Source organism: Sceloporus occidentalis, unplaced genomic scaffold (assembly GCF_023333645.1).
Source record: "Sceloporus occidentalis isolate IW3139 unplaced genomic scaffold, rSceOcc1.0.p SCAF_6, whole genome shotgun sequence".
NCBI classification, from domain to species: Eukaryota; Metazoa; Chordata; class Lepidosauria; order Squamata; family Phrynosomatidae; genus Sceloporus; species Sceloporus occidentalis.
Genome location: NW_028316986.1, coordinates 81,364,574 through 81,389,994, shown reverse-complemented (window position 1 = coordinate 81,389,994; position 25,421 = coordinate 81,364,574). Strand labels below are relative to the sequence as shown.

At 38.7% G+C, this 25,421-nt stretch overlaps 1 protein-coding gene across 6 annotated transcripts in view; it reads left to right on the top strand.

The window, feature by feature from the left end:
- The window catches only part of AKAP12 (A-kinase anchoring protein 12), a 110,746-nt gene extending 85,858 nt beyond the window's left edge, over nucleotides 1-24,888 (top strand). For 3 of the 6 annotated variants that reach the window (XM_089530188.1, XM_089530186.1, XM_089530187.1), the window contains 2 exons: nucleotides 11,637-18,849; nucleotides 20,503-24,888. In XM_089530188.1, coding sequence (XP_089386314.1) covers nucleotides 11,690-18,841 — 7,152 coding nt within the window. In that variant the 5' untranslated portion in view covers nucleotides 11,637-11,689 and the 3' untranslated portion in view covers nucleotides 18,842-18,849; nucleotides 20,503-24,888. Of the gene's footprint in view, nucleotides 1-7,939; nucleotides 8,031-8,879; nucleotides 9,001-9,050; nucleotides 9,125-11,636; nucleotides 18,850-20,502 lie in introns of those variants that run through there. The other 3 variants (XM_089530193.1, XM_089530189.1, XM_089530190.1) reach the window with 3 other exon arrangements.
- The last annotated feature ends 533 nt before the right edge of the window (nucleotides 24,889-25,421 follow it).

The window sequence follows — 25,421 nt, the reverse complement described above, 5'->3', positions numbered from 1 at the left end:
TGTGATTTCAGTTTTAGATTCTGGGGCTCTACAGATTGCCCCTAAGGGGCAGCGGGAGGCCGCCCCTTTCCTGGTCAAATTGGAGCTGCGGCAACCTCACGCCGTGGCCCCAATTTGGCCTCAAGAGGGCACAAAAAGGAGCTGCAAGAAATGGCTCCATTTTGTGCCCTCCAAAGGGTGCCATAGTTGTGGCAGTGCGGCTGTATGATATCCCATCCTCAGGATGCTGCACCCTGACTCCGCCCACAGGCTGGTCTTTTCGGCCCATCTCTATAGGGCCTCTGTTGTCATTATTATTACAGGGACTATACAGAGGTGACCACATTAGTTTATTTCAAATGAGAAGCCAGTACACTAAAAGCTTTGGTGAGTTTTTCCAGTTTTTAGCAATGTTAGCTCATTTAGGTTGTGTGTTAGTATTGTAGTCTTGAATGTCTAAATACCTTAAAGGAACCAGATCCTATTTGATCTTTGAAGCTAAGCATGGTCAGCTCTCGCTAGTACTTGGATGGGATAATGCTAATTAATACCAAGTCCTGTAAGCTCCATTTCAGAGGAAGGAGCTGGCAAAAACACCTCTGAGTATTCCTTGCATAAGAAAATTCTATGGAATTCATGGGATTACCATATTTCAGCAGTCAACTTAAAGACAGATACGCACAAACAACAGAGATGTAAAGAGGTTGGTTTTCTCACAAATTTGTGCATTGAATGACCAAATCCTAATAACAAATGGAGTAACCTACACAATGGAGTTTTACAGTGGGTATGTTTGAATTACTGATTTACATTTATATAAACCAGTGGTTCCTGTTGTACCTGTGAATATGTCATGGCTGTAGGGCTTTCAGATCCTGTAGGCAAAAGGAATCTGTGTCTCCAAAGCATCTTTCTCTGCATGCTAAATATGGTAATGATAGAGTTGGAGGAGAGAATAAAGTGGCTGGTATTTTTCTGTTCATAGAAGTAAATGCACTTTGACCAATTACTTCAACTACAGTTTTTCGTGGGGTTTTCGGGGTATGTGGACATGTTCTGCAAGAGTTTATTCCTGATGTTTCACCAGCATCTGTGGCTTACATCTTCAGAGAATCTCTGAAGATGCCAGCCACCGATGCTGGTGAAACATCAGGAATAAACTCTTCTAGAACATGGCCACATACCCCGAAAAACCCACAAAAAACTATGGATGCTGGGCCATGAAAGCCTTCGACTTCACATTACTTCAATTACATCCTGTTGTAATTTGATATGTAGCTCAATACTGTATCTTGAGGGTGATTTGCCAAGTTACTAGTGCTGGCTATTAATGGTGAAGCCACTCCAAAGGCTAAAAGGAATTTAATTTAATTACAGGAGCTAAAACAGGCATGCAGTTTTGGAGGAAAAATGAGATTTGTCCATCAAAAGCATGGGAACAAATGGTCTAATACTGTATTGGCCAAATCCAGAACAATTATGCATGCTTAATACTCTTAAGTAACTGTTAGAATCATTCTTTCTTTTTCTCTAAGGTTAATTTATTGGAAGTTAGTCAAGTTTGAATTGCTTAGCCTGTTGACATGGGAAGGTATTGCCTTGCAGATAATGACAATATAATTTCAGTGCTCTCAGAAATTATGTATACATGTCTTGGAGAGGGATTATTCTGTGGATGGCTGGAGATAGAAGCCATCTGTACTGAAGGGCAAGTTGCCATAGATTATCACATTATTATGGTTTGATCAGGAAATGTGCTTAAACTAATGCAAAACAGTTCAGATCTAATTCAGTTGTTAGAAAGTTTGGAGAATTTAAAGATGTTCAGAGGTTTTTTTTTTTCTCTTAAGACTCTATTTCAATAAAAGAAAATAAATGATATAATCAATATATCAGGAAATTTCCATTTCTCCCTTCCTCACATTTAAGACTACCAGGTTTTTAAAAATATTTTATTATTATAAGTAAACAACTATGTACAAAACATAACACAACAACAAAGCAAAATAAAACAATTCATTGCACAACTTTGAATTGTGTTGTGGGTCTCCTTCTTTGGTTCTGTTCAGTATAAGCAGTCATTTTAAAGTTCAGTCCTGTCTTTGTGTAAATCTAGTCCAGAATGTCTGACCAAAGGTTAAGATGAGATGGAGGTTGTCTTCTCTTGTTTCTTTGTTTGTTTACAAAGTCAATGAGTGGGAACCATTTGTCCAGGAAAAGTTCTGATTTTGGTCATCCTGCGTAACTTGCCATTCTGCCAGTTTTCCAAGCACCATAGGTCCCATAGCTTTTCCCACCATATATCTAAAGACACATCCCCTGTTTTCCAACATCTGGCAATTTCTACATGGGCTGCTGTAATGAAAAAAATCTATGAGGTTTTTATGTTTCAAATTTGAGTTCATGTCTACATATATTGATAACAAAAGCATTTCTGAATATAATTTTACTTCTTGGTTGGTAATCAATGAAATTTCATCAAGTACCAATTGCCAAAATGTGTGATATTGTGCCATTATCATTACAATCACACCAACATTTGGAGGAAACATTTTTAACCATTCTGACTAGCTTCACTGGAGTCAAATACCACTTGTGTATAATTTTCAAGGTGTTTAATCTGGATTTAAAAGGGGTGGAAGACCAAACTGTAGTCCATTTTGAAGTTGGAATTCAAATCTGTTTCCCTGATTAGTTATATGCCACAGATGTTTTGGTTAGAGTGATCAATCAAACATTTGTAGATTTAAAGATGTTAGTCCTTTGGTGCTTTGGGAGGGGCTACACATCGTGCCTCAAATAAGGTAAATGATTTAGGTGGTCCTCCTGTTTTCTTTAATTTGTATGTAAAAGCAATTACCTGTTGGAGATGAAACAAACTAGCCTTTTATGGCTCTAAGTCTAAAGTTAGTTCATCAATTGTTTTTAGTCTGCCATTACAAAAATGGTCTTGGACAAAATATACACCTTGTTGTTCCCACCCCTGGAATTTATCAGGGGAATAGGAAGATTTGCGGACAAGGAAGAGACAAATAGGCGAGGGATCTGGTGCTAGCACTTGTTTCTAATACCCTGTTTCTTAATCCTACTGACTTTAGTTTTGCAAGCTTAGTAACAACACTAGTAATTTTGTATGAAAAAAATGTTTTAATTGTGTGGCCTGGCAAAGACTGCTGTAATATTTTAGAGACATTTTAGGCATCTATGTACCAAAGCTATGTGTTCCCACATTGTTCAGAGGACTCTATTGTTTTGGCAACAGTTCAAGAAGTACCTGCCTAATTTTAGTCCAGCTCCAATTGTAAAATATGGAGATTGCAAATGCTGTAAATGAGCCACTGTTGGACAACATCCCATTCCCATCAGTCTCAGGCAACAAGGCCAGTGGAGTTGTGGTGCACCTAGGGTTGCCATAAGTCAGGACCTCCAAACCGGGACAAATGTAGGACAAATGTAGGGCAACATTTTCAAATGTAGGACACGTTTTTATAAAAATGGAGGACATGCGAAAAAATTGAGGTTTTTTTAAAAAATCTTAATATAAATGCATGTTTTTTAGGCATGATCAAAATGGTTGGCATTATTCCTAGACAGATGGCAGAAATGGACTTGCCCTCGGGTTCAACTGTACTTCTCAGAAGTGTGTACTTGGGCGAGGGACTGTGGTTTTTCTTCACTGAGTTTGTAAAAATCACAGCAAGTTACATTGGCCGTGCCTCAGAGGCTTGTTGATATCAATATCACCACCATCATCATCATCATCACCACTATAAAAGGCAGACTTGTTAGCATTCAAATCGCCATAAATACACAGAAAATGCACTTGCATATATTTAATAATAAAAAATAATTAAAAAACAAAGCAGGGGTGTATATATTTAATGTAATAAAATAAAAAACAATCAATAATAAAAATTAATGAAATAAAACAATCAATAATAAAAATTAATGAAATAAAATAAAACAAGCAATAATAAAAAATTAATGAAATAAAATAAAGACAAGCAATAATAAAAAGTAATAAAATAAAATAAAACAAGCAATAATAAAAATTAATGAAATAAAATAAAAACAAGCAATAATAAAAATTAATGAAATAAAATAAAAACAAGCAATAATAAAAATTAATGAAATAAAATAAAAACAAGCAATAATAAAAATTAATAAAATAAAATAAAAACAAGCAATAATAAAAATTAATGAAATAAAATAAAATAAGTATTTTATATTTTTAAAAATAATTTAAAAACCCCAAAAAACCAAGGCAGACCTAATGGCCACTGACTCAGCTTTCCTCCAACTCCTCCTCCTCCTCCGCCCCAATTCTGCCCTTCAAGGCACCCTTCCTCCTCCTCCTTCTCCTCCTCCTCAAGGCTATGGAATCCTGGGAACTGTAGCTCTGTGGACTATTCAGCCTCCTTTTGTCAAGAGAGCTCTGGTGCCACAAGAAACTACAATTCCCAGAATCCTATAGCACTGAGCCATGGATGTTTAAGGGGGGGGGGGGCAAACTATTTCTGCAGCCTTTTGCTACCCCAAAGCCCTTCCTATTTACAAGCAAGGCAAAATCTCTTCCTTCACCAAGCCATTGAAAACCAACCCAAGTGGAGGGCTGATTGCTTCTTTCCCATTGGTCAGCTTCGGGAGAAATTTGCATATTACAAGTAAAGGTGTTTAGGGCCTCAAAAACGATCCTGTGATAAAGAATTACAAGAATACTGACGCGGTATACATTTAAAAGATGAGGCGTTTAGACTCCCAGTGAAACATGAACGATTTATGGCCTTTTTTTTTTCACTGTAACCTGGAAAGTAATGCCTTTTGCAAGACATATATACCAAGTGGGCTGGCAATAGCTTTGAGTGGCAGGTGCCCTGAAGACCTGCTCTCTAGGCTGAGCCAGGCAGGGCGGATGGGACACAGCCACGGGGAGGGGTGGAGCTGCCTCCAGGGCCTCGCTGGGGGGGGAGTCCTGGGGGTGGGGCCAAACCAGGGCGGGACCATGTGGCCCTGCCGCAAACCGGGAAAGTCCCGCCCCCAGGCAGGATATGGCAACCCTAGGTGCACCATCTAGAAGGCCACCTATTCGCATACTAGTCTAAACATGATCCCATTCAGACAGGATGGGCCATCTAACTATTCTTGTTATTCTCCATCCTGTGAGATCAAAGAACTGACCGAGGCATACAGAAGCATGCTTCTTTGAAGCCAAGGAGCAGCTTTGTCTAGCGCTGGCCTGCATGGCTCAGTAACTTCATGTTATTCTCAAACATTTTCAGTGGTTGAGAGAACATTTCTAAAAGAAAACTTAAAAAATCCTCACCTCCCTATGCCAGAGTTAGGAGACCAGGATTGCTTGTCACAAGAAAGAGGCAAAATATGGAAGGAGATGGAATGGCAGAAACAATTGAGTCTTCCAAGAATCAGGCATGGCTGGGAAGAGAACAAAAAACTTTCTAAGAACTGGGGCAGAAGAAACACGAATGGCTCTAAGAACTGCAAGAGTTTCTCCACCCTCCAGACATTTTGGTATCCAAAACAAGAAATTCAAGTAGCATTCTGCATCCTGATTGTAAAAAGTATAAAAGTAAACAAAAGCTGTGATATGAAGTCGAAGGCTTTCATGGCCGGCATCCATAGTTTTTTGTGGGTTTTTCGGGCTATGTGGCCATATTCTAGAAGAGTTTCTTCCTGATGTTTCGCCAGCATCTGTGGCTGGCATCTTCAGAGAATGCTTGCCTGAAAAGGAGTTGGGTATTTATATTGTGAGGCATGTATCAAGGTGCAAGGCAAAATGCAACTTACTGTAGTTTTTAGTAGAGTAGGAGCCAACTATGAAATTTGAATGGCTGGTGTTTAATTGAGCTTAGAAAGGCAAGCTTAGAAAGAGAAGAGGAGGTATACTGTCAAAAAGGGAAGAACTAGTATTAATATGTTCCAAAGGTGTGGTACTAAAGGTGGCACAGGTATCCAAGGGTTCACAAAGACCTGATGTTGCCTACTTTGGTTTCAGAGGTCTTTAGATACGCTATAAAAGTTTTCAGCTTGATAAATATATACAGTAGGCCCTCTATATTCATGGATTCTTTATACATAGATTAAACGATCCATGGCTTAAAAATATTTTAAATATATATATAAATTCCAAAAAGCAAGTCTTGCTTTTATCATTTTATATAAGGGACACTACTTTACTACACCATTGTATTTAATGGGATTTGAGCATCCATGGATGTTGGTATTCATATGGGGTCCTGGAACCAAACCCTGGCAAATACCAATGGCCCACCATAATTCATTAAAAATAATTGGTGCTGAAAGTGATCATAAATGTTGCCATATTTTCTCCTGAGCTCTCTTGGAAGAACTTGCAGGAACGGAGTATAATTCAGCAGAAGAACACATGGTTTGTATGCAAAAGGTCTCAGCTTTGAACTGTTGCATTTCCAGGTGGAGCCAGGAAATGCCCTTTCCTGAAACCATCCAGAGAGGTGCTGCCAATCAGCGTATGCAATACTGAGCTAAATGAGCCAGCTAGCTGGGGGTCTAGCAGCTATAAATACAATGGGCCCTTGTTATCCGCTGAGGTTGGTTCCAGGATCCCCCATGGATAACAAAATCCATGGATGCTCAAGTCCCATTAAATACAATGGTACAGTAAAATGATGACCATTATAATAAAATAAAAAAATCAAGGTTTGTTATTTGGTATTTATACTTTTAAAAAATATTTTGAAGCCATGGATAAAAAAAAAATCCATGGATAAGGAGGGCTGACTATACTTGTATGTTCAATATTCTCTTACAGGTGCTGCACATACAAATATCTCTCTAAAATCTGTCCCTATATTAGTACCATTTGCTGTATATATTTCTGCATTTTAATTCTTGTAAGTATTTATCAGTAATAAGTGAGTGTGTGTGTGTGTGTTAAGATTTGAGCCTTAGTCTGTTCCTATACATTCTTATGCAAATGGTATACAAGAGATAGCATTGAAGTAAACACCTGCATTAGCTGTAAGCAAAGATAATTAATATTGGAGCAGGATAACATTTTATTCCAAAACATTCCAAGATGAGTAACCAGATTCTTTGGAAAATTAGAATATATATTTACGTATTCAAAATGGAACAGATGTTAACACTGTAAAACAATTACTTAAGAGAATAACATGTTACTGCTGGTTAAGACATTCATCTAAAAATATTTAAGAGAGATTACCCTCTAGGAAAGGAAAATTCCACATTAAGTAAACATGTAGTCTCTCATTTGGCTATTTATGAATTCATATGGTAAAATGGAGCAAGAGAGGAAGTATGTGAATCCCAAGTCCTGAGGGAGAAGACATAGGAAGTAATGTTGAAAGAGGTCCTCTGTGTAGTTTGTCCTCTAGTACATTGCTCTCTTGTTATATATACTAGCAACTGTAAACTGCTTCATTCCTATTGTCCCAATTAAGTTCTCCTTTTCTCTTTTAACATTAAATGCCTCATGGCTATATCTTAAATGTCACATTGTGATCTTCTGTCAAAAGCTTCTGGAGTTAGATCTACTGTCTGAATAATGAATTGCGTTACTAGAGCACCTAAAGTATACGATGGGAATTGTCTAGTTATTCAGCTGGAATTTTGTTGTGGTTTGTTTTATTTGCATATCTCCTGTGTCCTGGATAGATGCTTACTAGACTACAAATACTAGCTGTTTCTTTTGGCAGTTATGTTGCTGCAAATACCTGGCAGTAAGTCAAAATAATGAACTGTTTTACTGAACCCTTCCCTTCCTCTGTGTTTTATATTTACAATTAAGAATCCTAACATTCCCCCAGGAAGCACAGAGCAACTAACACACATTGCCTGCTTTACATAAACATAATTCTCTGCCTGGCTCCTGGCTCTGTATGGAGCAGCCTTGAATGAGAATTTACCTTTTCAGTACATTTCAGTACCTTTCAGGAGTGCAGGAAGTAAGCAAACGTTGAAGCGTATCATATGGTAGCATCTCAATCGCCCCCATTGACTACCCTGTCTTGTCTGTTTTAATAATTTTAACGGTAATATTTTATTGATATTGTTTATAATTATGATTTATTGGTTATGGCAGGTGGGTCGGTTTGGGGGACATTGTATTTTATTGTGTTTTAATGTTGTCAGCTGCCTCGATCTTAATGGAGAGGCGGGGTATAAAATAATTTTATTAGGAGGAGGAGGAGGAGGAGGAGGCAGCATATTATGCCAAAACCTTTGGCAAGTCACACTGTCTCAGCCTCAGAGAATGGCAATGACAAGCTCCCTCTAAACAAATCTTGCCAAGAAGATGGAAATGACTGGAAGGCACACAATTTGATCTGCTGTGTGTGCACTAAAAATATAAGAGTGTTACTGTGCAGATTGCAGGCCTGTCTAGCACAGCACCCTGACTGCTGCCATGGGAGGCCCACAAGCAGGGCACCAGGCAAGAACACTTTCCCGTTTTTGTCCCTCGGCGAGTGGTATTCAGTGACATCTTGAAACACAGAATTACTTGAAAAGACCTTGTGAAGAGGAAATACTGCTGGAATATTTCGAAAGGGGGAGCTATAGCACCTTTGCCTGAGCTAGTCTTAAGAGTTACGAAAGGAGGGCCTAGTAGACCTTGCTTTCACCAGGGAATAAACCACTCTGGAGTTAGAATCGAAAGTCTTATAAATGGTGAGCCTGTAACTGAATAGTCTGCTATTGAGTGCCGTTCAGAGCCTGTTCTTCCTTCTTTTTCCAGTTCTTTAGAAGAAGTAGGGAAGTAGGCCTGTTTTATGATCTCTCTCTCTCTCTCTCTCTCTCTCTCTCAAGGCAGCCTCCATGCCAGCAAGGAAGGCCATTTCACAGGGCCTTTCCCAGAACAGCCTGAGCTGTTTCCAGTTGGTCCTTATGGAAACCGCTCAGGGACAGCCCAAGGCAGAGCGAAATGCCTAATGCTCACAAGGAAAGTAGCACCATCTGCACTGCCTTCCTGACATAAGCCCAGTGGAGGCAGCCCTCAGGGAGGTGAGGTTCAACTGCCACTCAGGTTGGATTCTCTACCTGGAAGGGGAGGCGCCATCTTGTCCTTCCCTGCAGGCAGGAGAAGCACCATGAGCCACTTCTGGGGTTGCCCTTTAACTTAAAGAAGGTGTCTTGGGTTTCTGATCTTGTCCTTTCCCCCTCCTTTCCCCCCTTCTGTATCCTCTCTCTTGTTGTAAGCTGACAGGCAAGGATTGTCTTGTTTTTATTGCTTGTGTGTCCAGTTGGTCCTCTGTATCCACAGATTCTTCATCCATGGATTCAAGTGCCCACGGCTTGAAAATATTCAAAATAAAGTAAAAAATTCCAAATAGCAAACCTTGATGCTGCTGTTTTATGCCAGGGCCCTTGTTATCCGCTGGGGTTTGGTTTCAAGGCCCTCTGTGGATACCAAAATTGGTGGATGCTCGAGTCCCATTAAATACAATGGGATAATAAAAATGGTGTCCCTTATATAAAATGGCAAGAATCAAGGTTTACTATTTGGAACTTACTCTTTTTTAAAAAATAATTTTCCAAGCAGTGGATGTTTGGCTACATGGATAAGGAATCCATGGGTATATAGGGCTGATGCCATTGTCTTTAATGGGATTTGAGCATCCACTGATTTTGGTATCCATGGGGGAGGTGTGTATTCTGGAACCAAACCCCAGCAGATAACAAGGGACCGCTGTAATTACTTCAGGGAGTCTCTTTGATTGACAAGCAAGCATTTACAAATGCTGACAGCAGCAACAACAATAATACGTTTATTTTTACAGGACATAATATCTCTATAACCTGGTCTGTGAAGTATATAGTGATTGAGGTGGGACAAGCTGTGGGGAAAGGGAAAATCTCCGTCATATACATTAACTTTTTTCTTGACTGGAACTGAATTAGGAGATTAGCACCATGTTTGTTCAAGTTTAGTCTTAATGTATTCTGTAATCACTTCTCATTGTGTACTTTCAAATTGTGTCCAATTTATGGCAACCCTAAGGCAAACCTATCATGGGGGTTTCTGGGGCAGAGAGTGTGAGTTGCCTGAGGTCACCAAGAGGACTTCCATGGTCAAGCTGGGAATCAAACCTTGATCGCCAGATTCTTAGTCCAGCACTGAAACCACTACACCGCCTTGGCTCTCCCTAATTACTACTAGTGTCTAAAAATTGCACATCAGATCAAGTTTTGAACTTGGATGACTCCATATGATTAAGAGGAAATGGAGTTTTGCTGTTGGCCCTGCAGCTGGTATGGCATGGCATTATCATCTCACCTTGTTAACCATACTATATGCTTGATGTCTGTAAATCATACAGGAGCATGTGTGTATAAACACATTGGCTGTCCTCTTCAGAATCCAATTGTGTTCCATCTTGAGAAAAAAAATGCATATTGGCTTCCAGGTAAACTGCAGATGTCAATGTTCAATGCATATGTAGGTTGAGTCGCCCTTACCTGCAATTCCAAAATCTGAGAGACTCCAAAATTGTCCACATGGGTGACTGAGATAGAGACACCTTTGCTTTCTCATGATTCAATATATACAAACTTTGTTTCATGCACTAAATTATTAAAAAATATTGTGTATAAAATTACTTTCAAGCAATGTGTATAAGGTCTTTGTGAAACATAAACATAAATGAAGTGTATCCCTCGGATCCAGACCACAGCCAAGGCTTGTAGATTCTTTTTGTACAATATTGCTAAAATCCGACCTTATCTCTCCGCCTCTACTGCCAAGATCCTGGTCCATGCCCTAGTGGTCTCACGACTTGATTACTGTAACGTCCTCCTGGCTGGGCTTCCTCTTTCTCACCTCCATGCTTTAATCTCTGTCCAGTATTCTGCTGCACGCATTATCACATCCGCCCACCGCTCTGACCACATCTCTCCTGTATTGGCATCCCTTCACTGGCTCCCCCTTCCTTTCCGCATTCAGCATAAGCTCCTGCTGTCCACGTTTAAAGCCCTCCATGGGCTGGCCCCTCCTTACTTATCAGACCTTCTTTCTCCTCACCTTCCCATCAGGGCCCTCCGTTCTGGTAGTCAAGGTCTGCTGTCCCAGCCCAGGATTTCCTCTGCCCCATCTCGGATTCACCCCTTTTCACTTGCTGCCCCTCACTCCTGGAACCTTCTTTCCCCGCGAGCAAGGGCCATCACTTCTTTTACCAGCTTCAAAACAGAGTTGAAGACCATCCTGTTCAGAGAAGCATTCCCAGGCATTGCATAATTTTCGCTTGCTATTTGATTTTCTTTTGATGCCTGTTTTATCAAACCATTTTCTGTATTGCTATGTACTTTATATGTATTAGCCTACTACCCCCACCACCTTTCCCTTCTCCTTTTATGTCATGTCTTTTTAGATTGTAACATAACCAAGTCTTTTTTTTAAAAAGGAGATTAATTATAACCACAATATAATAAAAAAAATTAAGCACACTTACAGTATTTCATGTTCCCATTGTTTTTAATCATGCTGCATTTGATTTTGTACAGATTTACTTAAAAGTTTCACCAAGATCAATGGAGCTTAATCCCAAATATGTGTGCCTTACTGGTTACTGTACTTCTTACATGTAATTTAGAATTAATTACAATGCAATGCCTAATTCTTTGTCATTTTTAATATCTTACAGTTGGAGAACGAGAAACTGCAAGTGTAATTCTGAAAGAGGAGTCTTTTGAAAATATGGAGGGAAAGCCACCAGAGTCAACTAATAAAACTAATGGAGATGATGACCAGAAGGATGTACAAGATGCTGATAAACAGTCCCCATCATTAGAGGAAAAGGAAGAAGAACAGGAACAACCCAGTGAATCTCCATCAAATGATGTTGGGTTTAAAAAAGTTTTTAAGTTAGTTGGTTTCAAGTTTACTGTTAGAAAGGATAAGACTGAGAAAGTAGAGCCTGTTCAGCTCTTAAATGTAAAAGCAGATGATACTGAAGTGGCATCAGATGGATCTGGCGATCATAAAGAATTAAAGAAAGAAACAATGGAGGAGGAAGCACAAATTGAGGTGCCCCACTCTTTGGAAAAGACTGAACAAGAAACCCAGACTGAGAAGATGAAAGAAGAAACTTCTCTTGAAAAGGAAAGAGAAAGCCCTATTGAAGCTGGAGGCAAGGATGCAGAAACTAAAATTGATGATAGCAAGTCTCCGGAGTCTCCAACCAGCCCTTTAACTAATGAAACAGCTTCACCCTTAAGAAAGTTTTTTACCCAAGGTTGGGCTGGTTTTAGGAAGAGGACAAGCTTTAGGAAACCTAAAGAAGAGGAACAGCAGGCTCTTGATAAAGAAAAACAAGAACAAGAAAGAGACGTGACCAAAGAAGAAGGGGTTATCAAAGAAGAATTAGAAGAAGAAAACCCCATACCAGAAAAAGCCCAGACAGATGTGGAAGCCAATAATGAGAAAGTGGAAGAAAACAGAGAAGAAAAAGAAGGAAAGAAAATGATAGATGTCTCAACAGAAACACATCAGAAGGAAGTTACAATTCCTCATGAACAGCTGTCAAGGCAAGACTCTGCTGAAGGTGCAGATAAAAAAATTGAGATAAGCTTGAATGAGAAGAGTGACCTTGTCTTAGAGGAAAAATCAGAACCAAGCCAAGAGTGTCTAATAGCCTTGAAGCAAAGCACTCTGGAATCATCTCAGAAAAAACTTGACCCAGCAGCTCCTTCAGAAAATGAATTAAAAATAGATCAATCTGATCCAGCTCCTCTAATTACAACAGAAGAACCCAAGGAACATTTTGAAACAGTCGAAGAAGGCAAATCTGAACCAAAGGCTCCTCTTGCAACAGAAAGTTTTGATGAAAAACTTGCAGATGCTAACATGGACTTTACCGCTATTGTGAAAAAGGATGAACCAAAAACAATCCAAAAAGAACAACTGGTTCTTGAACAATTAACTGAAATAGATACCGAGATCCAAAGAAGACAATCCACTGATGAACAGCTAAAAGTCAAGGAAACTGTTCCTGAAACAGTGAGTGAACAGCTGAAACAAACAGAACCAGGTGTTTTAAGTGCAGCAACATCAAAACCCCCAGAAGGCATCACAAATGAAGTGGAATTGATTTCATCTCAAGAAAGAGCCAAGATGCAAGGTAGCCCCTTAAAAAAGCTTTTTACAAGTTCTAGCTTAAAGAAGTTGTCAGTAAAGAAACATAAAGGAAAAAGAGAAGAAACCAAATCAGGGGAAGCAGCTGAACAAATACAGCAGTTGTCTGATTCTGCAGAAAGCCCAGAAGATCCAAGGGCAGAAAGCTCTGCCTCTTCCCCTGAAGAAGCAACAGAATCTGTAGAAAAAGTTACAGAGGGAATACAAGTCACTGAAACCGAAGAAGGGTCTACCTCGGATATCGAAAAGAAAAGAGAAAGTGTTACCCCTTGGGCATCATTTAAAAAAATGGTGACACCTAAAAAACGGATCAGGAGGCTTTCTGAAAGTGACAAAGAAGAGGAACCTGACAAGGCAAAAAGTGCTACTCTGTCATCAACTGAAAGTGCGCCTTGTGAAGAACAGGAAGATATTAAAGAAAATGGGGAGGAACAGAAATTAGAAAAAAACACAGACGAACCCAAGAAAAAAGTTGACACTTCTGTGTCCTGGGAAGCCTTGATTTGTGTAGGCTCATCTAAAAAAAGAAGTAGAAAATCATCATCTTCTGATGAAGAAGTAGGACAAAGACTAGCTCAGGAAGGACAAAAAGTAGATGAAACTGCACCAAATAAAGAAACAGCAGGAGAGATGACCTTTACAAGCTCGCAGGAAAGTGATCAAGGCCAAGGAGGTTCTTCACCAGAACAAGTTGGAAGCCCGTCTGAGGGTGAAGGAGTTTCAACATGGGAGTCCTTTAAAAGATTAGTAACTGCAAGAAGAAAATCTAAAACAAAGATGGAAGATAGAAGTGAAGAACCTGCTGTAGTTCCAAGCTTAGAATACTCTACTTCAGATGGAGAATCTGGAAAAGAAGAATCCTGGGTTTCATTTAAAAAGTTAATGCCTGGCCGTAGGAAGAAAAAGTCAGATGGAATACCAGAACATGCACCTGTTCAGGAAACTGGAGAAGAAATTACAGAAACTAATGAGGAGGACTCTGATATTCCAGCTGTTGTTCCTTTGTCAGAATATGAAGCTGCTGAACAAGAGAAACTTGAAGCCCAAAAGAAAAATCAAGAAGATATAACTGTGAAAGGTTCAGACCAGAGAACAGAAAAGTCAGAAGGTACTTTAATAATTGAGCAGTCCAGTGAAGGTCTAGTTCATGCAGTTACTGTTACAGTAGTAGAAGGGGAAAGAGCAGTTACTAGTATTGAAGAAAGGTCTCCATCATGGATATCAGCTGCTGTTACAGAGTCAGTTGAACATGCAGGTGAAAATGAAGAGAAACAAACTAAGCATATTTCTGAAACTGGACTTGTTGAAGAAACTGTAGTGGCCACTAAACTCAAGCCAGAAATTAAGAAGGATGTTAGTGGTGACACTATAATCAGTGAATTGGAATTAACCTCAGAAGCAATCACAGCTCGAGAAGAAGCTTCAGCTGTTGAAGAAGGACCTGAAGTGTCCTGTGCTGAAGAGACAACTGAAATGGTTTCAGCAGTTTCAAGGCTATCTGAGTCTCCTGATACAACAGAAATAGCTACACCTGTGCAGGAAGTAGAAGAAAATCAGCAAAACTTAGAAGAATTAAGTAAACAAACTCAGGAAATTCTTCAAGAAGTTGCTGAAAGAGTTAAATTATCTGAGGAAACAAAGATGATTAGTAAAACCACATCTGAAGTAATAATTCAACCAGTATCAGTACAAAAGACTGACCAAGAAATTACAGTTGTCTTTCAAGGAGCAGAATTGTCTGAATCACTCTTAAAGGAAAAAACATCTGAAAAGACTGATATCCAGACTAATGAAGGCATAGAACGTGGTCAAGGAGAAGTTGAAGTTAAAGAAAGTAGTCTGAAGGAAATGTTGGAAAAGAGTCATGACGTGTGTGTGGAAGTGAAAAAAAGCCCAGAAGAAACAACTAGCTTGAATCAAACTGATGAGGACCATCATCTAAAGACTGAGCATGAAGCATTAGAAAAACCTAGAGAAATTGCTGAAGAGCAAGCAATTGAAGAGAAATCAGAAGAAGAAGAAGAAGATTTTGTTATTGTTACAGTAACACCTGAAGAGACACCAGAAATAACAATTGATGATGCAGCTGGAAAGCAACTGGAATCATTAAAAGAAAAGGATAGTAAAGAATATAGTAAAGCATATTCAGTGCAGGAAGTCAAAATGCATTTAGAAGAAGGAACACAAGGTAAGATTAAAGAGGATGTGCAAGAATTAAAAAAAGAAACATGCGAAGAAACGCCTGGGTTCTCTCAAAAGCAAGAAGAGGTGGCACATATATGTCAGTCAGAAGCAGAAACAACTGAAATTGAGGAGAAGAAGCCTGTTAAACAGAATGAAGTAAAAGACTCTGAACTTCTAATAAAGACTTCATATTCAGTTGTGCATGAGGCACCCATCCAAATCAAGAGCATTGATGTTTCAGTACAGGATGATGAAAGTAAAGTTAGTGACATGAGTATGGAAAACAATGCTGCACTTGGCTTAGAAACAGGAAGCACACAGGAAGTTACAGTTGAGGCTTGCATGCAGAACAAATTCTTGATAGAGCATGTGAAAACTGAGACCCATATACAGAAAATGGATCCCGAGGTCCACCTGCAGGAATTAGAAACTAAGATGCCTTTGGTAGATGTGAAACCTGAACCTCTGCTAATGAATTTAGAGACACAAATCCATGCAGAAATGGTGGGAAAAGAAATAAGTGTAAGAAAGATGGATGCTGGCAAGGAGAAGGTAGAAGCAGAAGACCATACACAGAAAGTGGAAACAAGTGATCATATAGAGGAAATGGAAGGGAAGTCCCACATACTGAATGTGAGAGAAGATGTCCTGGCAGAGAAGTCAGAACTAAATGTGGAAATAGATATTTCAACAGAGAAGACAAAAACAGAGTCCATCACGGAAAAAGCAGAAGTTGATGAACACTTAAAAAAAAGAGAAGCACATATCTCTCCAGAAGATGCACACTCAAAGCTATCTGTAGAATCAGATGTAGGAAAGATGGAAGAAGAAATGCCTCAACCAATGACTGAAGTGAAATCAGAAGCTCTCACAGAGAAGATGGAAGTAGAGGACCTCACAGAAAAGTTAAAAGTGGCAGCCACTTCAGAAAAGGAAGATGTGACAGTGCATGTGGAGGATATCACAGAGAGGATAGATGCAAAGATAGAATCAGAGATCTGTACAGACAAAACAGATGCAAAGGTAAATGGGGAGTCTTCCACAGAGAAAGCAGATGCCATGGTGGAAGGAGAAACAGTAATTCCATCAATGCTTACAGATCAAAATATGAAGGAAGAACCACCTTCAGCAAGAGTGGATATGGAGCCCCTTGTAGAAAAAGTAGGTGCAGAGATTGCCAAGGAAAAAACTGAAATGGAGATTGTAAAGGATATGGGGCATTCCTCAGACAAGGCAAAAGCAGAAGATGAGAAAACAGCGAAAACAGATGTAGTGCCAACGATAGAGAATGCAGGTGCAAAAGTTGATTTGGAGCTCTTTGCAGGGGAGACACTTGAAAAGGTGTGTGAAGAATATTCAGAAGAAATAATGGAAGCAGGAGCTGCCACCAAACAACCAGAACTAAAGGAGACCCTGCAAAAAGTGGAGAATGAAGCCATAGTTCAGTCTGTGGTGAAAGATACTGCAACAGCTTACTTAAATACATGTGCTGAGATAGTTTCAGTTGAGGCCCCAGTGGATCTTGTCTCAGAGCAAGAATCTGTGGTAAGTGACATGACCAGAGTTGCTATTCAGGGAGAGACACAAAGCATTGCAACAGAAAAAAGTATAACTCAGGAACAAAGACCACTGGAAGTATCAACGTCTAGCCAGGACAAAGTGGATCTCACCCAGATGGTTATAGCAGATGCCAGCCTTGTCGTGGAATCAGATATCACAGATGGAATTGAAGCTGAAGCCCAAGAAAATAATGAGCTCAAGGACATCACAGTTATGAAGTCTAAATCTACCAAAGAAAGCATAGCTGAGACCTCTGTGCAGACTGGAAGAGTTATGTCTGCAGTGGAAGAGGAAAAAATAGCAACGTCCTTGGGAACCACTGCATTGGAAGGCACTGTGCAGAGTGAAAAGGAAGATGCCTTCACTTCAGAATCAAAACACATGGATGTTAATGTAGTTGAGGATTCTGTGCAAAATGAAGCAACTGGAGATTCTGTGAAAGAAAAGCTAGCAACTGAAACAGAATCAGCAGGAACACTAATAAACAAAGCTGAAGTAGATGGAGGCATCCTTACTTTAGAGTCTGGATACAAAGAGAGTCTTGTCTCAAATGCCATTTTGGAAAATATAAGAGATAGTACTCCACCAGATGACAAAGAAGGAAGTATAAATGGGATTTCTGTGCAAATTCATACATGTCCTGGTAAATTGCTCCTGGAAACAGTCCACCCACTTTCAGAGTCTACTACAGCTTCAGATAGCTATCAGAGAAGGCAAGTGCTGTCAGAGAAGGTGCAAATAATAGAAACACAAAAATCATCAGAAAATATTGAACTTGGTGGTGGAGATGTACTTCCTGAAGCTCTAGTAGAGCAAGAGATTTTTGCTGAGCAACAGGAGGATGTCACTAGGGACATTCCAGAAGTGCAGAGTTATGCAGTTCATAAATCTTCTATAACAGTAACAGCAACAGAAGCTGAAGAGCAAGTTAGTACAGAAAAAATTACACTTACAGGAACATCAGCTGAAACCCCACAATCTTTACTACAAGAGATAAAAGAGACAGCATTCCAAATGGTACAGCAGGTGAGCTTTGTTCACCCAGGTCTTGATACTAAAGCAGTGTCTGAGAAGACAAAAACAGAAGCAGAAGAGCCAATTTTACCAACAGCAAGTTTCACCAAAGATGATACCCTCCCAAAAAGTGGGTCTGATCTCATCCCTGAAATGAAACTTCAAAAGTCAGAGACTGATCAAGAAGCTGAAAAGCAGATGACATCTCCAGCAAGAAGCCCATCTTTAACTCACATAGAATTTGACAAAGATGTTGTTCAGTCTGTAACAATAGAGTCTCAGAGCACCAAAATTGTACTGAAAATCATCCAGAATGCTGTTGATAAAATGGAGAAAACAGAAGAGCCAGTATTCTCATCACAGCAGACTGAACCATGTCCATTACATGCAGATAAATCTGAAATTCAGGAAGATTTACAGAAACAAGAAGCATTTAAAGCCACAGAAGATATGCCTTTAACTACTGAAAAATCTGAAAATGGGAAAAGTTCAGGTACCAAAAAGACAGCTGCTGATCTTGAAGCAGTAAAACACACGTCACAGACAGATGAACAATCACACGCTTTGACAAAACTAGTGCAAGTCTCTGGATCTAAGAGTGAAGCTGAGAAAGAGATTATCAAAGAAGAAAGTTTGCAGAAAGAAAATGGTGAACCAAAGCTTCAAACTGTAGCGGATACAGCTGTGCCTACAGAGACTCAGAGAGTCACACTGGAAGATGCTGTCTCGGGAAGTCTACCCAAACAGTCACTTGAAGCAGATCAGCCAAAGCTCCTGGATGTGGATGTGGAGCAGATCCAGGAACAATTAATAGAACAACAAATGCCTGTGAAAAGGAAAGAAGACCACAGCCCATCAACAGGATTTGTGGAGATACAATCAGAGAAAGATGTAAACAATCAGGACTGCACATCCCATGAGATTCCACAGTTAAAATCAGAGCTCACTGAATCCTGAGGTTTTGTGTAAGTGTTGCTTCTTTAGAGTATTTTATTGGCAGTAGTTTACATGAATTTTTTTCAGAGGCATTTCATCAGTGGGATAATGGTGTAGTATATATTTGGACACTGAACTTTCAAGAACTAGAAATTATGGCCAGATACGTCAGAAACCAAATTATTTTGATGTTGGGGGCCAAATGTTTTTTAAAATGAGTTGGCTACAATTCTCTTTTCAAATTCCTGGTTGGGACACTTTTCTACTACTATAAAAATGTGTCTGACTTTCCTTTCTGAGCTTGTCCTAGCTGACTTCTCTAGGAGGAAAAGTTTTGGTGGTGGCAAAGCATGGCCTCTACCTTTATATGGTAGAGGCACTATTTGTTATCTATTTTAAAACATATTCAATCTAAGAAGAGCATTGTTCAATATTTAAATTTGTTTACTTAGTCAGCACTACATAACATAAAGAACTGTGTGAGTTTTTTCCTTCCATAATAAAAATGCTACCATAGATCGGGGTGACCCCAGGACTTGCAAAAGACGAAAACAAAAATGTGGAAATAGGCAAAAGTTAAAAGTCAGCTTTTGGTTTTTAAAAATGTATATATTTTTTCAAAATGTTAAATATTGTATTAGGGAGTAATAATTAACCTATTTTCAGGAGAAACCCCTCTTTATTTTTGGCCAGAAAAGAAGAGTGGTCTGGGAAATCTGAGTGTCCTGAAGGCTGCAGATACAGCTGAGGGCAGGGAGGTAGAAAAATTCTTTTTAAAATAGTCAGAGTAAGAATTTGGTGACACTGGTGTACATAAATCAGAAGTGAGCAACTTGTGGCCTTTCAAATGTTTTGCAATTGCAGTGTTAATCATAACTGCTTTTATTGTCAGCTGTCAAGGATGGTAGGAACTACTATCTAACAGTATCTGTAGTAGCACAGGTTACCTACCCCTGACACTGGTCCAGATGGCTTCCCTATTACATGTTGCCTCACGCTTTTTCCTAGCCTGCAATATACAACCTCCCACCATTTCATAAGCATTCACCTGATAAGGCCAAACTAGATGTGACCCCACACAAACAATTAGCAATTGCATGCTTCCCCCCAAAAAAAAATAAATAAAAAAGGAGCAAGTGTTTGTGTGGGATGACTTTAATCTGGATTAGGATCCCAGCGGCTAAAGTTGGGAGGACATTCAATTTTTGCTTCCTCTTTCTGTCTCAGTCTAAACAGGTCTTCCTGCCTGCTGTTAGCATATAAAGCTCCCATTTCTGCCAAGAGAGGCTTTTTGTTTTGAAGGGGATGAGTCAGGTAAAATCTCCTGCTCCTTTTCTATCAGTATTGAGGACCTCTGCTCATATTATTTACTTTAAAATAAAAATCCACACACTTGCAAATTGGAGGGCTGTGGATTAGGATTATTTATTTATTTATTTATTTAATTTACAAAAAAACTAATATTAAGGAGAAGCTCTGTTGCTTCTGTGCATGTTTTCAGTTAGGGTCTATAAATTTTATATAGTGAAGTCATGTTTATAAAGAGAGGTCATTGTGATTTGGCTCATGTTGCACTTGCACTACAGCACATCTTTATGATATGCTGGTGTCACCATTCCTTTGGCTAAGAGATTCAAGTCCAAGGCTTTTGCTTTTATTATTATTTTTTCTTTTTTCCACAGTTCCATGGAAAGCTCTGTCTTATATTTCAAGGGACTAGTTCCCAAAGAATGCAGCAGAAGAGGATGGATTTTGCTAAACTGACTGAAGACCAATGATTTTGAACAGTGAGAACAGACTACTGCTTTCTGGTGTCATTCTGAGAAAGCCACCTGACAATCCTGAAGCACCATCAGGAGCTTGAGTTCCACCTCCTTTTACTTTTGATCCTTAACACGTCCTCGCTTCCTTTTCACCGTTTTTTTTTTTTTTTTTGGTTTGGTGGTAAGAGGAGATGGGCATAGGTAGGCAGGAAGTGTTACATACTGATGAAATGACTTCCATAACATAACCTGGAAAAGAAGTTGGCATCTTTTAAGCTCTCGCTTATCATTGCTTCGGAAAACTGGATTGTATTTCTTTGTGTATTTATATGTATATCTTCAAGCAATATTTGATGTTCATGTATATTTCCTCTTCTTTAAATGTGGAAAGAAAGAAAATTATCTTCTCACTTTTTTTGCCCTGTAACCATAGAGAAATACTGTAAGTGATAAATAGCCTCAGATGGATCCTAATATACTTGCAGTTGCTTCCTGTTGGATCCATTGAAAAGACGTGAGAACCAGTGCTTAATGCTGTTCTTGGCCTTGCTTCCATAAAAACTATTGTCATCTTTGGAGCAGTGGTACCAATTTACTCATTTCTCACCATGTTCTAGAAGCATGGTACTGCTTCTCTTATGTTTGATTGAAACATTTGGGGTAGAGTCGATTATTGAGTTAAGTGTGCTTATGCAGAAGAATTTAAATGAGTTGGAGCCATCATATGCCTTCCACAGATGTAAAAGGTTCTTTTTCTCCACAGGCTTGCACTAACAGCTGAGGAATCCTGGTAGGGGTACTAGTAGGTGTCTTTAGTTAGGTTTCCCCTCCTCCTGTAGTCTTCTGTGAACTCTCAAAATATGTTCCAAAGGGTAAAGGAGGTGGTACTTGGAAATTTTAGGGAAGGGGAACTGCAAAAATTTCTGCCTGCTCCTGCCACTGATAAAATTCTAAGTGGAACTCAGCTCAGAGAATGTTCCTCTCAGATGAAAAGAAGCTGGATCCAACCCAGTGTTCTTCAGCCTGCCTGAATTTGACTGTGGCTTTCAAGTCTAAGTCTTTTTTTAATCACCTGAGGGGGATGGGAGAAGTCTTTCAGAGTCAAATAAGTGACCATTTCAGATTATTCACCAGTTCAGTTAAAGGAATTATCATATTATAACTTTAGACAAAATGGTGAATTGCTTTTAACCTATCAAGAAAAATATTAAAAGATTCCATTTTAAAACGTTTAATATTTTCCTCTTTAAGGAACATACCTATGCCATAAAATGAAATAAGTTCTAAAAAAAGAAAAGTTTGATGAGCAAAAGGTTATCTGCGCTGTATTTTTATCCCCTTGTTAGGAAAGAGTGTTTCATTATGCCTAGGTACATTTAGTAAATGGATTTCTAAAAATTGATTTTAATAAAAGACTTAGCTTATACTTGGCTTTGTGCTTTTAATTTTAAAAAATAAAAAGAAGTAGTAGGGGGCCTTGAACAAAGTCACTCTCAATATAAATTTGCAGTTCCTAGTACAGGTCAATATAGATTGTGCATAAAAACTGGGCAGGCTTGAAATGCTAAATAATTGAATAGTAATTTAAAATGTTCAAAGCTTTTAGTATTTAATCTTCTAGACACAAAGCATGTCTAGCAGGTCAAGTTATATTGCACTTTGTAGCCTCTTACATCTACTCAGCTGAGCCTGTTGCATGGCCCAGCAGCTTCCTTGCCCTACATGTATAGTAATTTATTTGAAAATGAAGTAAATGCGCCAAATAAATATCTACTTATAAGGCCTATACAATGAGTTTAAAAAAAGAAAAATGTCATGTGACATGATTGCACCATCTAGTGGTTGCTTTGAACATTCAGATGTTTAGGATAACATTTGGCTAACATTTTGTCTATCCTCAAATTTTCTTCCAACTCATATTACATAATATCTGAAATTAATAAATGCAGTGATGATAAAATGCAGCTTTATTAGTGTCATACAATGTGCATCTCTGTGAAGAAGTAACTGATTTGTAAACACTGAAAGTGGAAACATTATTTTAAAAACCCTCTTAAACAGCATGGCAACAGGGTTTCTTTGAACATCAGGAAAACAGAACAGTCTAGTACAGTAGATTAATTCATGTCAGCATAATGCTGTATGTTGAAAATTTTAAAAATGTTTCTGCTTAATAAGAAAAGTGAAAAAAATATTTTCTTAGTACACATTTACAACTTTCCCTACTGTTTCCGTTTCTTCACTGATTTAGGTCTACTGGAATCACAACACAAAAGGTCATTAAATTATTTTGGTGTTGTTATAGAAACCTTTTTTTTTTCTTTTTTAGAATTGTCAGAGTGGTATACAGGAATACTGGTCTGTTTTTAAATTGATCAGTGAGGCCAGTGTATTGGGGCAGGAGCCACTGTAAAGTAAGAAGAAGATATTGTCCTCTTTGCTTTATGAGAAACTATTAAAATTGGTGCTGGAGGTAGAAAAAGGTCAGGTCAGTGATTAATTGACCAAAGAGTGCCCTTCATGGCCCACATCTAACTCGTGGTATTGCTTCCATCTTTGTTTCCTGATGGCCACTGCAGTGGATTTATCTTCCCATTGTTGTTGTTTAGCAGCAATGACAAACGACTACCTCCCACCTCACTGGCTTCATTGGCTGATTTAAAGACAAAACAATTATTTTAGTTGCTAGTCTGGCAACCTGATTAAGTATCCCTTTACAAAGCTCCCCCAAAGTAGTCTTCACCTTCCCTACCCCACCTGTTTTGTGCAACTGTAGTATGGAAAGCTTAACTTACTGATAGGATCAGGTTTTGGGGTAATGTAAGATTTGACAGGGGAGGAAAAAAAGATCACTTTTCACTCCAAGTGAATGCTAGTCCACAAGTTCTCTTCTCTGTTATGACCAATGAGTTGCTCAGTCTACATGCAACAAATATTCTTCCCTAAAAAGTAGTCAGTGTACATGAATTAGCATGTGTCTCCTTCCAGACACTAGTCCTATCATCATACAGACTTCTTAATATGAATGAATTCATGAGAAAGTTCAGTATATTTAGTGCAAGTTGGAAACTTCTTAAGAAATATTGATGGTTAAAACTCAGAATAGTCTGCTTCAGCCCAAAAAAATGAAAATAAATCACAGGTAGTACTTGTTTGTGAATCATTTAGAATTATCTCATGTGTGTGTCTATAATGTAAAAATGTGTAAAGTTTTAGGAAGATGTGTGTCCCAAAATGATTTGGGGGTTTTCTTTCTAGAGGCAGCTTCCTCATTTTGAGTGTGAACTGCAAAATTTGTTCTGATTGCCAAATATTAAGATTGCTCACTTTCATTAGCCCCCTTCACATGTTAGTCACGAGGCTGGTATTACCCTAGTAATATGCAGTAGAGCCTTGCCTCTTGGCTCCACCACTACTGGCACATTCCATCTCTTGGTTTCACCACATTGCCTGGCCCTGGCTATGGATGCCTACATGTTGTCACTATATAAGAGAAGCCAAGAGGGCAGCCCTGCTACCCATTCATTATCGGATTCCCATAGGGTTATTGTGTGCTTTATAACAAGTCTGTCAGAGCCATAGAACCTGCCTGTATGTGTGACCCACCACTTGGGAATTGTAAGCTTCCTTTTTGTGGCCTATTGAACTACAGCAGAAGGTTTATCTTGCACTTGGCAGCCACAAAACATGTGTTTTAAAGCCTTGTTTTACTGCTGGCATACCAATATTTATGTGAACTGTAATCTGTGTGCAGAAAGCCATATTGCAATAGCTGCAACAAGCTAAATAATAATGATGATAAACAAAGAATGGCATGGCTGATTAATCCTGGTTCTGATCTTTATAGCTCCAAGGCTGTTAATAAATATGTAAAGTTATCTAAACATCATTTAAATACAACCTAGTAATCACAATGTAAATTATTATTGGCTAGAAGTTGGAGAACAAGTGCTTAGTTCTTGCTTCAGTTTTTTAAAAAAATATTGATCTAAGGCCTTTCTAAGCAATGCAAACACAAATCATATAACCAATATTTCTTCTTGTAACTGACCTGTCTAAAACAAAGGCACCAAAAGAATTTTCTCTTGGTGCAAGGAGCATGTCTCCACACACAAATACTGCTTTATTACAGTGTATTGCTTTGGCCTCAGAATACTCAGACAACGCTGCAAATTTTAGCTTGTGCCACAACTCCAAGCTTTTGCAGTTTCTTCTAATCCATTGTATTGGATTAACTGATACTTTGATTTTCTATGTTGTTTTTAAAGTAGATTTTCATGGACTAAATAAAATACAAAGACAATTCATGCGCTTTGTGTCCTTATATTTATTGTTTCTTATACTCTGTGTAATCATTTTAACAGAACCTATGTTTAGATTTTTATCTCTCCTTTACAGAAAAGGCATGCACCCAAAATATAATAGCAGTACCCATGCTGATCCCCAAAATTGTCAGTACACCAAATGGGAAAGGGAGGATTAATTTCAGGGTGTGGCTTGCACAAGAACAGATAAAGAATGCATACAGTTGTGAGACTTCTGATAACTGTTAAACTGCAGCCAAGGTAGCTCTCGGGAACTTTATTAAAGGATTGTTGGATTAAGGCCAGGCTGTAATTTTTTTAAAGAAAGGTTTTAATGCATCTTTATTTTTGCAGACCATAGTTCCTCCAAAATATATTGCTTGAAACCAGGGGAATATTCTTCTAAGTATATTCATTCAGGGTCAGTTGAAAAATTATTTCTTCATGATATCTTTATATCTTTGTTTATAATTTTTTTCACACAGTATAGATGGCAAAAGACAGTTCGTTTTAGGAAGAAAGAATATAATGACA